Raw genomic sequence first — 13,214 nt, 5'->3', positions numbered from 1 at the left:
TTTCCATGACCAAGAAATAAAACATGTTTTATTATACCAGAAAATGGCAATTCATATTATTTATGCTTTTTCAAAGGAATAGCGCACAGATTCAGATTTTTTTTGACAAAGAACTTAAATCGCAAATATTGGTAATTAAAATAGTTCAGCTTTGGTAGTTGTAGAGACCATATCAAACAATAATATTGTCGTTGTGATGTTGTTGTGCTTAACCAAAGTTAACCGTTTTACTTTATTTTTATGTTTCTAGTTGAATTTCGTCTTGTTTGTGAACATCGTCAGAGTCCTTGCAACAAAAATCCGGGAAACGAATGCAGGAAGATATGACACCAGGAAGCAGTACAGGTGGATATTTCCTGTTGAATATGTATGGAGTATTCTGCAGTCATTGTGCACAGTTCACAGTAATTTATGCTAAAACCCAGAACTGTCATAACAAATCTGATGAATTTACATTTTTAATTTTTTTTTATTATTCAGTATTTATTTTATATTTGGATGATCAATACTACAGTTCGTACGGACCATCCATAGAAACGTATTACTGTAGTTACAACTACAACAAAATCTCAAAGTGGTCAGGACAATGACGAAACCTTTTTGGACCAGTATTTTAGTAGTGTGTGTGTGTCTGTGGCTGGGAGAGACTTGGCGCCAGGTTACGGGTGCTGTCATGTGGGACCTCGTCCCACTCCTCTCATACAGCCGGGACAAGCACGTGCCTGTTCACTGGTCTCTGAGCCCTAGATGCCACAGACGTGCCAGCTCATCCCACAGGGATGTTCAATGGGGCTCTAATCTGGGAAGTGGGGAGTCCACATCCTACCCGTCACGTTCCCGTCTGGCTAGAATGCCACAGTTGTGCGGCATGCCTGGGGATGCATGCTGCCCTGCTGGAAGACTGGCATGTCGAGATGTGTAAGCGAGGTCCCATGTGATGATCAGTGTAGTGCTGCAGGTGGAGATCTGTAGACCTTCAACTTGAGCTCCTAGGAGCCTCAGCAGGGCAGTGCGGTCAGAGAATCTGCACCAGCACCGTTGCAAGAGGACGTGTGGCCCATTCGCAATGTAGAATTACTCCAGGTCGTACCATTGCAAGCCAAAGTGCCAATTAACACTGTACATGCACAGCAAATGCAGAACGAGAATGCTAAACATGCTGTAGAAAAACACATAATCAAATCTGACCAAATATTCAGTGAAGTTTGCATCGGCCGGTTTCTCTCCCGGTGACAATCAGGTACTGATGTCTGCTGTCAGAGGGATTATAACTATGTCACTATGAGCAATGTATTGTGTTTATTATCGACACCATAGAAGGATTTTGAAATATCTTTTTTCCTTGTTTGAACCATGTTATCAATCATCTTCCATTGCAACTTACAGTATAAAATTCCATTATTGTTCATCAAAAACATTTTGCTTTGTTATGTTGCATTGTCCTTTCTCTGTATTTTTTTCTGACTATCACTTCCAAACCATAGAATTTTGCAAGAATGTTTCCTCTTTCCTTTTAAGGGATCATGGTATAAATATCTTCAGATCGCTGAGAAACCAACAAGTATAACTTTGCAAAAATGAACAAAAATCTGGGAGGATGTGTCAATCATTTCCCAATGTTTATTCAGTGCAATTGAGCAAATAGCAACCTTATTTTTCTAAAACAGTAATGCAGTTATGTTTTTGTAGCTCTTATCATTTTGATAAATAATGTGAATGACAACTAAGACATAAATTGAAATGTGCCTGGGTTATTTCTGTATGCTAAAATAGAGTCGAGGGGTAAAAATGGCACAAAACATATAATAATTAATAATAATTATTTTTTTGCAAATAACTATAATCAATATTACTGTAGCCATTCCTCTAACCTATGGTGCATTAGACACAGATGCAGATTTACAGCTGGCATGCAGCTAAATTCTGTGAAACAAATTTTGTGAATCAAAAAGAGATTATCTTTTCTAACTGTGTGTGTGTTTTATTTGTTTATTGAGTAATGCCAGAGCATGAGATTCTGAGAATCACAGTGAAATAGGCAAGAGTTATCAGCAATGGGTGACAGAGCATGATGTTCCTTGTAAACACAATTATCATTTCTATTGAATAATGTTTGGTCCCTGGCTACAATATTATGAATAATAGCAATAAATAATAGTAATTAAAGGCAATATTCAGATTTGTTCCAATACATTCTTATACTGTCTGAAAATAAACAGACAAATGGCATTTGTTTAATACATTCTGCCTTTAAATCCAATTTTTATGTTCTGGTGCTTAATTTGTTTGTTCATTAACTAAATTATCAGACTTTAAAAGCTAATGGATTTGTTTTGTAAGCACATGTAATGAGTAATAAGAGGATTCTGACTTTTTGTTTGATTGCGTTTTTTTTTTTACTCTGACTTCTTGTCCTCTGCTTTTAGGGATGACTAACATCATCACGCTTGCCCATCATGAGTTTGAATCATTTTTGGTTTTATTAGTTTCTTTTTCAGCAGTAGAATATTACAGAATAACAAAAGTGAATAATCTAATTTTCTGCGATTTCTAAAAATTAGGAAACGCTTTTATTTGAAGTACTGTAATAGAGGTTAATCTTAATTGGTGTTAAATCTAACTACAGTAAATTATCATTTCGTTGATTTATTTCATGATTGGCACAAGTGTGGTCATTACAGCATGTTTCACTAAAATCTTCTTCTAGAAATAATGGTTTCTATGTTCTGTTTTAAATTCCACTTTTGATTATGAGAGCATCAGGAGTACAGTTTGGCAGGAATAAAGTTAAAACAGTTCATCCAGGCCCCATGTCATGTACAACGCATGATTCCATTTTAGAACAATATTCCTCTGACACAATGCAATTAGATCTAAACACTGGTCTAGTGGGTCTAGTGGTTGCCACATTTTTGTGATTGATTATATTGCAAAAGTACCTGCTGGTCCAACTGAACAAACACAACAACGGAGGAGCAGCAGAGCAAACCACTGGGATTTCTAAATGGAATTTATTTTGAGACGTTGCTGTTTCCTTAGTAATACCAAGTGTTTTGTTTTAAGGATAGATGCGATTCTTACCATAAATGGACAATAAAATTCTACCAAGCCTAAAGAAACACTGCTAAGGAACTTCACAAAGCCGACTGTACACCAGATGTTACTTCCTTGACACGCACAGCTGGGCCGAGTGACCTCGCCATGCTGTTGGCCTCTGTTTCCCCAGCGGAACCCGGGTTTGCTGTGAGTTAACAATCCTGTTCTTTTTCAGGAAACTGGCCAGGTCCACACTGGTGCTGGTGCTGGTTTTCGGAATTCATTATATAGTGTTTGTTGGAATGCCTCACACGTTCCAGGGAATCGGGTGGGAGGTGCGCATGTACTTCGAACTCTTCTTTAACTCTTTCCAGGTATTTAATTCTTTTTACACTTAGATGTTTTGACTTGTGCTCGCTGTGTCATAATAAACTGAAAAGACAAGGGTTTTGACAAATACGCTGTCCTGCTGCCCTGCCCTTTCAATGATGGACAACTTGTGTCTCAATTATTGTGATATGTGTTTGCAGAGACGCTGCGATAATGTGTTCCCTTTGCTTTTCCACCTCGCTCAGACCCAAGAGGTCGTGCTTGCCCTTGCCCCCTTGCAGGGCAATCGGCAGTTTGAAAGCTCTAACCTTTGAAACCACTATCTCAGCCTTTGCTTCTGCAAGTGTGAAACTGAGCGGTGTAACATTCTTATTTCAGCTCAGCTGAATGTGGTAATGAAAAGGGTATCTTTTTATGTAAAAAATGACAGGGATTTCTATCTCCATCTGTCACAACATTGTGAAAGGTAACGTCAGACACTAGGAATCATTTATAGACTTTATCAACTGAGTGGTCTTTGAAGTATCCTGGCTCGGAGTTTGTCTTTGATGTTTTTAAGGCTTTGAATGAGGAAGGAACAAAAGAGGCTCTAGCGGAGCAGAGTATTTGGCTTAATGGAGTGCATTTAAAAATACATGAATTTTTAAGAAATCTATCTCTGCATGTATGCAGGCATCATTAATGCAATTTTCAGTTATGGTGGAAATTATGTAAAATGTGCAATGAGGCTACAGTGTGTATCTGAAATTCACACCTCAGCTTTAACTGCTTATCTGTTTTTTTTTTGGATGCAGAATATTGAGCTAGACGATCTTTTGGGATCCCATCCATGAGTTGAGCCAAATAGCCCAAGTCACCTCCCACAACTTAGTGCTTAGTTACATAAGACGTAGATCTCAAAAGGAAGCATGACTTCATTTACAGTCAGACAATGGGCACCAGAGCAGTCAACATTAAAAGACTTTACCTACGTTAGCTCCTCACAATAAAGAAGTTTTGCTGCCCAAACATTATAGGGACTCTTTCTGTTGGCAGAAGTTTCCTCGCATTAGACAGCTATGCTTGTGCTGTATATCATACTTTGATAAGTGTAAGAGCCGTTACTTAGAAGCTAGATACCAGCATCATTACCGAGAAAGGCTATCTCTTTGGAGTCTCACTGCACAGCAGTGCACAGCAGTACTGCTGCTGCCAAATGTGCATTCACAGTAATAAGAACTGACAAGCGATGAGTAAGGTGAAGAGACTTCTCCGGTGACACTTTTTGCCTTAAAGAATCTCTGGTACTGGTTTCACTTCTTTTTCGAGATCAGCCGCCAGCAAATTTGATCTCATGCTCTAGGCAGACCTGCTGAAGCCAAGTTTTGCAAATGTATTTGTTGGTTCCAAAAGGGATTTATTTTAAAAATCATTTAAACTTATTTTAAAGTTTGATAGAGTTGTTTCTACTAAATTAACCATCAACCCATGCACACACGTGTATAATTAAATCATCCTTTTAGCATTTACTTTTAAGTTACTGTACTTCCTAGCTCTTTTCTGACAGCTGTAGTGAGTTAGAAATAGTCCCACAGCATCCTCAAACACAACAACACATTATGCTGGGTCAAGATATGCATTAGTTACTATTCACTAAGTATTCTTACGTAATGCAACAGATCGCCAGGATTTTCTGAAGAATTTAAAGATATTAAAGCTGTTCTATTGTAGTGTTTCGTACTATACTATAGTACTATAGAGCTAGCTGAGTTGCACATTTAGATACTGACTGCCAATGCTAAAACCAAAGAGTTTTCCTGCTTACCAAAAATTGTAAACATTTTGTTCATACTGCACATATATTCATACATATTTACTCATGAATAAGAAATAACTGAAATTCTTTTGTGTTCTTTCTATATACAGTATGCTGCCTTAAAATATATCTGAATATTGATATTATTTTGCTTATACCATATATAAAAATGACTATTGAGATGCTCTATTTTTATTATTTTATTATTTAAGAAGTAGAATGTATCATTGGGTTGTTATAACATTCAACCCTTACACCTGTTATTATAATATTTTTCCAAAGAAAATAATTGTGTTCATTTTGATTATTTTTAATTATTGTTGTTATTTACATTGTAATAATTCACATTTATTGATATTGATGATATAGTTGTTGCTATTTATAATAAAATAAATGTTTGCGTCCATGTCTGTACATGATCCATAACCCACTGTTTTACTACACCGTATGAGCAGCAGAAAGTTCACTGGAAATATAAAACATTTTCCACATACTGAACATTTCTTATCTGCCCACTTTGCTCTCGTTCCAGAATGCACTAGCTCCTCGAATGCCATACTTTTTTATAGGTCACGCTCATCTCAAGGACTCCAAAAAGCTATTTCATTTCCATTTCTGTCTGAATCACTCGGATGTCAAACAGCTGCTCTTGACTATGCTTAGTGCACCACTGTGTTTCTGTTTTGTGTTTCAGGGATTTTTCGTGTCTATCATTTATTGCTACTGCAATGGAGAGGTGAGTGGTCTTTTTCCTAATTTGGAATCGTTCAGGAATGTGCGTCAGCCCGACTGCAATTTTCTGGCAGAAAAATAGAGCATCATGGTCCTCTTTCCCTTCCCAAAAGCATGAGGTAGACTATGACTAGGAAAAAGCAGTTTCAACAGAAGTCTACACATTGTAATTATGGGTCAAAAGGGATGTTTTATGGCTTTTTTTATAAATATATTGTTAAGAATTGTCTTTAAGGATCTAGATACAATGGATAACAAGGAGACGTCTGCTGAAATGTAGGGATCCGAGATTCAGTGATCAAAGCAACTGTAAAGCTTACCTTCGTTAATCAAGGTCTGGGTAAATGAAGTGTCAATCAACAGTCCAGGAAGACAGCATAAAGCAGGCTGGTAGGGAGAGAAAAAAAGGAAGACACAGGAGAAAGAGACAGGAGGACATGGGAAGAGACAGAAAGGCAGAAGGCAAGAGCTCCTTGTCCGGATCATCCATAGAGACCACATTGAACCCCTTGTTCAGAGAGCTTGCTATTCAGGAACACTGATTTCCTGTGTAAAGAATCCCTGGGCTAAAAACGGTCTCTCCTGGTCAGTGGGTGCGTGTTAGAATAGGGAGATTGGGGAGATCGGTTTCCCATTGATTTTGTCACATCAGTGGGTTTACAGAAAGAGAGATTTAACCATAGGTCATTTGCTGTTTAGTTTAGACGGCAGTGTTCTGTTCTTCGGGCCTTTGTAGGCATTAAATAAGAGTCTGAATACGTGGTAGCAGTCTGGAGTTTTTGTGGTGGTCAGGATGTAGACATCTCGGCGACGCCTTATTTGAAAGTTTGTAAATAGTGTAACTTGTGTGTTGTTCTTTGTGTGTACTGCAATTGCTATTAAATATTTGTTTAATCCGGTGTGCCGGAATTATTACTCTTTTCACCAAAGCTGTGCCAGAGAACAAAGAACTCACGGGCCTCCCGTTACACCAACTGCTCAGTTATAGTCTTGGCCAAATCTTTACAAATCGGGGGTAATGATTAATTGTAATTGATTGAGCCGCTGCGTCACTTTGTAATGTGCTATTTTCGTAACCCCCTACGTGTAACATTATGATGTAAAGAGAGTAATTAAATTGTTGTCAATGTTAGATTATGAGACCTGGATCACACACAAAAAAATGGCCAATCAATGAAAAAGGCTGCAGGCCTGATGCTCTTGTGTTCTGCTTGTCTTTGGGTCAGAAGGCCTGGTGCAAGACATTCAGCACAGCTGTTGCTATCAGTGCTGTTAGAGTTGCCACAATGTGATGATATATAATGATGATACTTGCTTAATTTACTCCTATAAAGCCCATCAAAAGACCAGGTATCCTACAATGAGGAACTGTCGGCGTAGTTTTGGTTCTTTATTTCTTCAGCCTGATCTTACCTGAGAGCACACATGGGAGAGCGCAGCCTGTCACTCGCCCACTCCCTCTCAGCCAGAGGGTTAAAAAAGGCTCAGATTAGCCACGGGTGAACGTTTATTGACCCGGGTCTTGGTTTTTTTTCCCCCTCCCTAATCGCTGGGTCGTTGGCAGGTCCAGACGGAGATCAAGAAGACGTGGACTCGCTGGAACCTCGTCTTCGACTGGAAGAAGACCACCCAGTGCGGCAGCTACCGCTACGGCTCGGTCCTCACCAACCTGAACAGCAGCGGCAGCCAGTCCCAGCTGGCCGGCACCTCCCGCACCGCCCTGCTCTCCAGCCGGGTGTACCGCAGCGGGGGGCGGACCGTCAGCAGCCACACCACCCTGCCGGGCTACGTCATCAGCAACTCCGACCCCGACAGCCTGCCGCCCTCCATCCCGGAGGAGAGGGACGAGAGCGAGGAGAAGCAGGTGGACGACATCTCGCTGAAGGAGTCCCTGCAGCCCATGCTGGACGCCAGCACGGCGGAGGACGACGAAGAGACGTTGTGAAGCCCCCCCCCCCCCCCAATCCTGGCGTGGGAAGGCTACACTCTGGGTAGCGGCTCATTTCGGAAGGCACGGCGTGTCCTTGTCCGTCCCGGAAGCTGAAGAGAAGACCGACGGTATCCCGGGTTTGACCTAAACCCGGAGAAAGAAACCGGAGCCCTTTGAGTGTCGTGTGTTAATTCCGGCAAGTGAAAAAAAAGGCTGTCTTTCGCTGCTCGTGGTCATTTTGTTAGGGATTGCCAACAGAGTGACGGCCGTCCTGCATGGGAATTCTGATATTGACGTTCCAGGTCGCTCCGTTCTTGTAAGACTGAAATCCCTTTTCATAATGGATGTGATTTGTCCGCTGCACTCTTTGTGCCAGACTGCTCTTTCTTCTGTGATTGCTCAATGTTTGGCGTTTGATTGTTAACAAAGTCATTTTCCTACAACATGTAAATTTGTAACAAAAAAAAAAGGCATAAAACCAATCAACAATCATCTCTATGAAGGGCTGCAGAAAATGACTGTTTCTTATTTCCGTGTACGTGCAAAACACACAAGCAAGAAGAAAATAAGTTGTATGGTACTGAGATTGTTGGCCAGCGTGCATACCCCTGATGAATATATCCTCATAATACTTTTTGGGATGAAAAATAAAAATGCAAATATTTTTGAATGGTGTAATTCTCTCAGAATTGGATTTCTTATGTGTTCACATAGGGTGTGAAATTAGGGTAATGGTACAAATATAGAATCGCACCTTCTGTCCAGGTTCCATTTGCTGAAAAAAAAAATTCTGGCAATGTTAATGCATAATGAAAAATCAATACACAGCTTAAGTTAAGTTACGGCTATTTCTACATTTATTCTCAGGCTGCACATTAACTGAAACATCAGCTGCACTTTGAGAAGAATTAGTTTCTTGCATCTTATAGTGTTTTCCATCCCAGATTATCCCGGAGCAATGTATATCCTCATTATCCCACATTGAGAAGAATTCTTAAGACACCAACTGTGAGATCTGCAATAACTGCATTATTACAAAGCGTTTATCATAATTCTAAATCTACAGAAATGAAACCCTGTCTTCATTCTTTGTGACTGAGCAAAGAAGGAAGAACGTGTAATAAATGTCCATGAAATCGCAGAGTAGAGTGAGAGAGAAAAAAAGTCTTGATCGTTCAAAGATGATACGAATGAAAAGAACTGTACAATTTCTCTTTGAGAAATAGGAAATGCCCATACTAATATGGAGGCACTTTGGTAATAAGTGAATCATACGTCTTTTGTATTGTTAAGCTATTTTACTTTGTGGAAATGTTATTTTTTTAAGAATAGTTGTTGGATAATCCCATTTCCTGCACGACACTATGAAGAGTACGGGAAGACTTTTAGCATTTTCTCAGATGGGCCATTTTGCCTCAGCAATTTGATGTACAATTTTCGCTGCAAGGTTTATATGCCAAATTACAGCTTTGGAATCAGATTGATTTAAGCAGGAGGAAATGGTGGGGGGATGTGGACTGTAATCAGAGCCGCCTCTCTGCCAGGAATCCTTTTAGCTTTTCAGCGTCCTCTTGGGCTGTATTTCCACATTCCTGCCAACTCCGAAATTTGCTCGGCAGTGAACCAGCTCCGGCTGCTGTGCAGCCGACACACTGGCCGACCACGATGAGTGTCAACACATACACATGCTTAGCGGAAAGGGCAGAGATGAATTATGCCCTAACCGAACACTTCTGAAACGTAGGAAGAAAGAGTGCAATGTCTCAACTGGTGAGCCTTTGTCAGGTGTGAAGGATTAGTGCTTGTTTCAGCATTTCATTAACCTCTCCTTGTCTCTTTGCAGCTCTCTCCCTGACACAGATGTCCACCCGAACCTCACATGCTGACTGTGTGCTGACTCCCCCAGGTCCGAGGAGGGGAGGGCAGGAGAGCTAACGTCCGAGTGACGGTGTTGGGGCGAGGAACACAGGAGAAACACTATAACATAGGAGACACATTATGGAGAAAAGGTGTAAAAGGCAGTAACTTGTAAATGAAAAGCTTAAAGAGAGACTGGTTGATCACTGAATGCTGGTGATAAATGTGAACCCAGTTTGAGGGCAGGATTGACTTTCGATCTCTGTGCTTTATAAGCTTTCACATTCAGTGTCTTTGCCGTTATTTAAAAATCCCAAAATTTTAGACACTGCAAGGAGAAGGCCTTCCTCAGTTTCTTTTTCACTGATGTCTAAGTCCAGAAAATCAGATTGGACACCATTGGTATTCGAGTGCAAGTCACATTTTACAGACTATTTACACATGCAAGTGAAAAACATTAATTGTGGGTTAGAAAATTGTATCAGCAAATTAAGAGGTGCAACAAGATAAACAGAAATAGGAATAAATTATTTTTATTGCTTCTATTCCCTGAATATACTTTACCTACTAACCTGTCAGTGGAATCAAACCAAATTGCCCGATTTAGCTGGATTTTCTGGTATTTACATCTAATTCCCCCCATGGAACTAACCAAGTGAGACGGTGTACTCTTTAAAAATGGCAAAAGACTTAGATAACTATATAGACATTAAAAAAACAATAAACAGCAATGAATCAATTTAAAGTAGTCTTGAACACAAAACAATACATAATTAACATTAATAAGCAAATTCTACAAATTTAAAACTCACTCTCCACCTCACCCCCCTACTTTTCATTAATGGTCCTGCCCTAACTCCAGTAAGGAAACGTGCAGCTGCGCAGTTCAATTATTTTTAGTGAATCGATTCATTTGATTTGCTGTAGATCATTTAAGTGACCTGATTCAAAAGATTCATTCATTTTGTTATTTTGATTTGGTTACTAACAACCCTTAAATGAAATAGCACCAGTCAAATGCTAAAAGAATTTGATTCACTGAACGAAACGAATCACTGAAAGGGAAGAAAAATTTCAGCTCCACTGAATCCAGTCCGGGACAGGGAACAACTCAGCCCTGCCGAATCAACTCTGAGACACAGCACGAATCAGCCCCACTGAATCAACTCAGACACAGCACGAATCAGCCCCGCTAAATCAACTCTGAGACACAGCACGAATCAGCCCCGCTGAATCAACTCTGAGACACAGCACAAATCAGCCCCGCTGAATCAACTCTGAGACACAGCACGAATCAGCCCCACTGAATCAACTCAGACACAGCACGAATCAGCCCCGCTGAATCAACTCTGAGACACAGCACGAATCAGCCCCGCTGAATCAACTCTGAGATACAGCACGAATCAGCCCCGCTGAATCAACTCTGAGACACAGCACAATCAGCCCCGCTGAATCAACTCTGAGACACAGCACGAATCAGCCCCGCTGAATCGAGTCTGAGACAGAGAACGACTCAGCCGTACTGAATTGAGTCCATTTCCATTAGGTTATTTAAATAACACAGTTCTTTGGAAAAGCTCTCAAGAAAAGAATTATCAAAATATTTATTTCTTATGTAAAAATGAATACAACACAGTTAGAAAGTATAAATCAAATATTGCATCCAAGTTCTTATTTCGGTATGGGGTAGCTGTATATCTCCATTTCTCCTATTGTCTCAGACATCTTTTTAAAACATCTTTAATATATCAGTGAGTCTGAAGAGCACTCATCAGTCCTTATTCTGATGCATGTGCCTGACTTCACATGAGAGCAAAATATTACGATTTAGCTATACATGACTGAAATATTAAAATCGTGTTAAAATAATCAAAAAATGATTCTGAAATGTGGCTTTGAAAAATGTTTCATGCATCTGTTTAAATGCATTCCTAAATTTAAGCTAACTTATTTGAACTAAACAGGCTATTAGTTCAAACTGGTTTCTGAATAATGTTTAAAGAAAAATAAAAAAACAATAGAATATGAAATAATCGTGGTCCTTTCAATTGTCTCTAAATTCTGTTGTCTTTGTGAAGCAAAGTCAATATCATATCTCTCCTACTTGTTGTATTTGTGATACCAGCCATTAAAAATCCAAAGAATATGGGAACTCAAAAATCATGCTGAAACACCTTGGACTCAGAGCCATCAAATCTTAAACTATAGAAACCTTCCTGTCACAAATCAACAACAGATGTCCTAAAGTTAAAAGTGAAGACCTTTTGTGAAAACAAAGATATCAAGAACTGTCTGCACAATTAAAAATCGGTGGTTGAGGTTTTTAAGAACAGGTGAGAGGTGAACTGTTCTTAGAAACCTCAGTTAATAGATCCCAGAATCCTATCCAGCCATTTCCTGAAAGAAGCCAGGGTATTGGCTCCAACTACACGGCTGGGGTTTGATCCAAGGATGGCATGTTTTAAGGTATGTGCTGTAGTTTTTCTAGATTTTTTTTAAACTATCAGCTCGTTTTAGGTTTGCTTTAAGGAAGATCATTTATAATGACCCTAAGGAGTTGTTTTTGTTCAGGCATCTGAAATCCATTGGCAGAAATAGACATATTTAAAAGATGGTACACGGGAATCTGAAATCAAGCTACAGAACACTTAGCAACAGCATATAGAAAAAGGAAGTAAAGAATTCAGCTGATAAGCAATAGAGGAAGACTAATTCTCAATATCTCTTATTGACAGGTACTTGAGTAACTAGCATTCGATGCAGAAAGTAGTTGAAGGCAGATAAAGATTTAGATTAAGACTGTTTTGAACACCGAGAAAAATAATGATACGCTGTACTACATCCGCAGCGGGAGATAATATGACAATGCTTTCACAAACCCATGATTTTTTTCATCCTACTTTCATGCCTTTTTTGCACTCAGCCTTTCAGCTGCAAAGGACTCTGTGGCTTCCAGAGGAATGAAAAAAACATGAACTGTCAGGTTGCTTGGCACTCTCGTGCCTACGCACAGCTTAGCATGGTGAAGTTTGCACTCCTCTCGTCGTTCAGTTATTTTAAAGACAATTTGCACACCTACTGTTATGTCCAATTAGCCCCCCGACCTCGCTGTTGCGAGGCTGAGCCCTCAGCAGGGAGTGTCCCCTAGAACTCCAGCAAGCAATCAGACTAAGCTGTTAGAGGTTTTTTTTAATTAGTAACTGTAACTGTCAGTTTAAATTTCTGTGTATTCAGGCTTTGAAGGAAGGGTTTGAGATATTCTGGTCTTATTCGCCAATAATTCACCAGTTTCACTGTTTTGTAAAGACTTACAGAATTACCTTGGAATGGGTAAAGAATCAATTTTTAATAAATGAAGCAGCTCATCCCGAAGGAGTCTCCTTGCCTGGGTTTCAGTGTGGAATTATCCTCCATGCTCTTTAGCAACTTGTACACTGACACAGCTCCACACCTCAATCTCTATGATGTATTATAGGCCGCTTTAAAATATTTTTAACTGAATGCTGTGCCTTTTAAAATCATTTAATTTTGGGT

At 39.6% G+C, this 13,214-nt stretch overlaps 1 protein-coding gene across 2 annotated transcripts in view; it reads left to right on the top strand.

The window, feature by feature from the left end:
- The window catches only part of pth2ra (parathyroid hormone 2 receptor a), a 37,876-nt gene extending 29,375 nt beyond the window's left edge, over window positions 1-8,501 (top strand). For both annotated transcript variants that reach the window (XM_088606204.1, XM_088606205.1), the window contains exons 10-13: window positions 251-345; window positions 3,272-3,410; window positions 5,856-5,897; window positions 7,458-8,501. In XM_088606204.1, coding sequence (XP_088462330.1) covers window positions 251-345; window positions 3,272-3,410; window positions 5,856-5,897; window positions 7,458-7,838 — 657 coding nt within the window. In that variant the 3' untranslated portion in view covers window positions 7,839-8,501. The remainder of the gene's footprint in view (window positions 1-250; window positions 346-3,271; window positions 3,411-5,855; window positions 5,898-7,457) is intronic.
- Window positions 8,502-13,214: the final 4,713 nt, after the last annotated feature.

This window comes from Lepisosteus platostomus, chromosome 14 (assembly GCF_059453375.1).
Source record: "Lepisosteus platostomus isolate fLepPlt1 chromosome 14, fLepPlt1.hap1, whole genome shotgun sequence".
Classification (NCBI taxonomy): Eukaryota; Metazoa; Chordata; class Actinopteri; order Semionotiformes; family Lepisosteidae; genus Lepisosteus; species Lepisosteus platostomus.
This window is presented reverse-complemented; position numbering and strand designations above follow the sequence as displayed.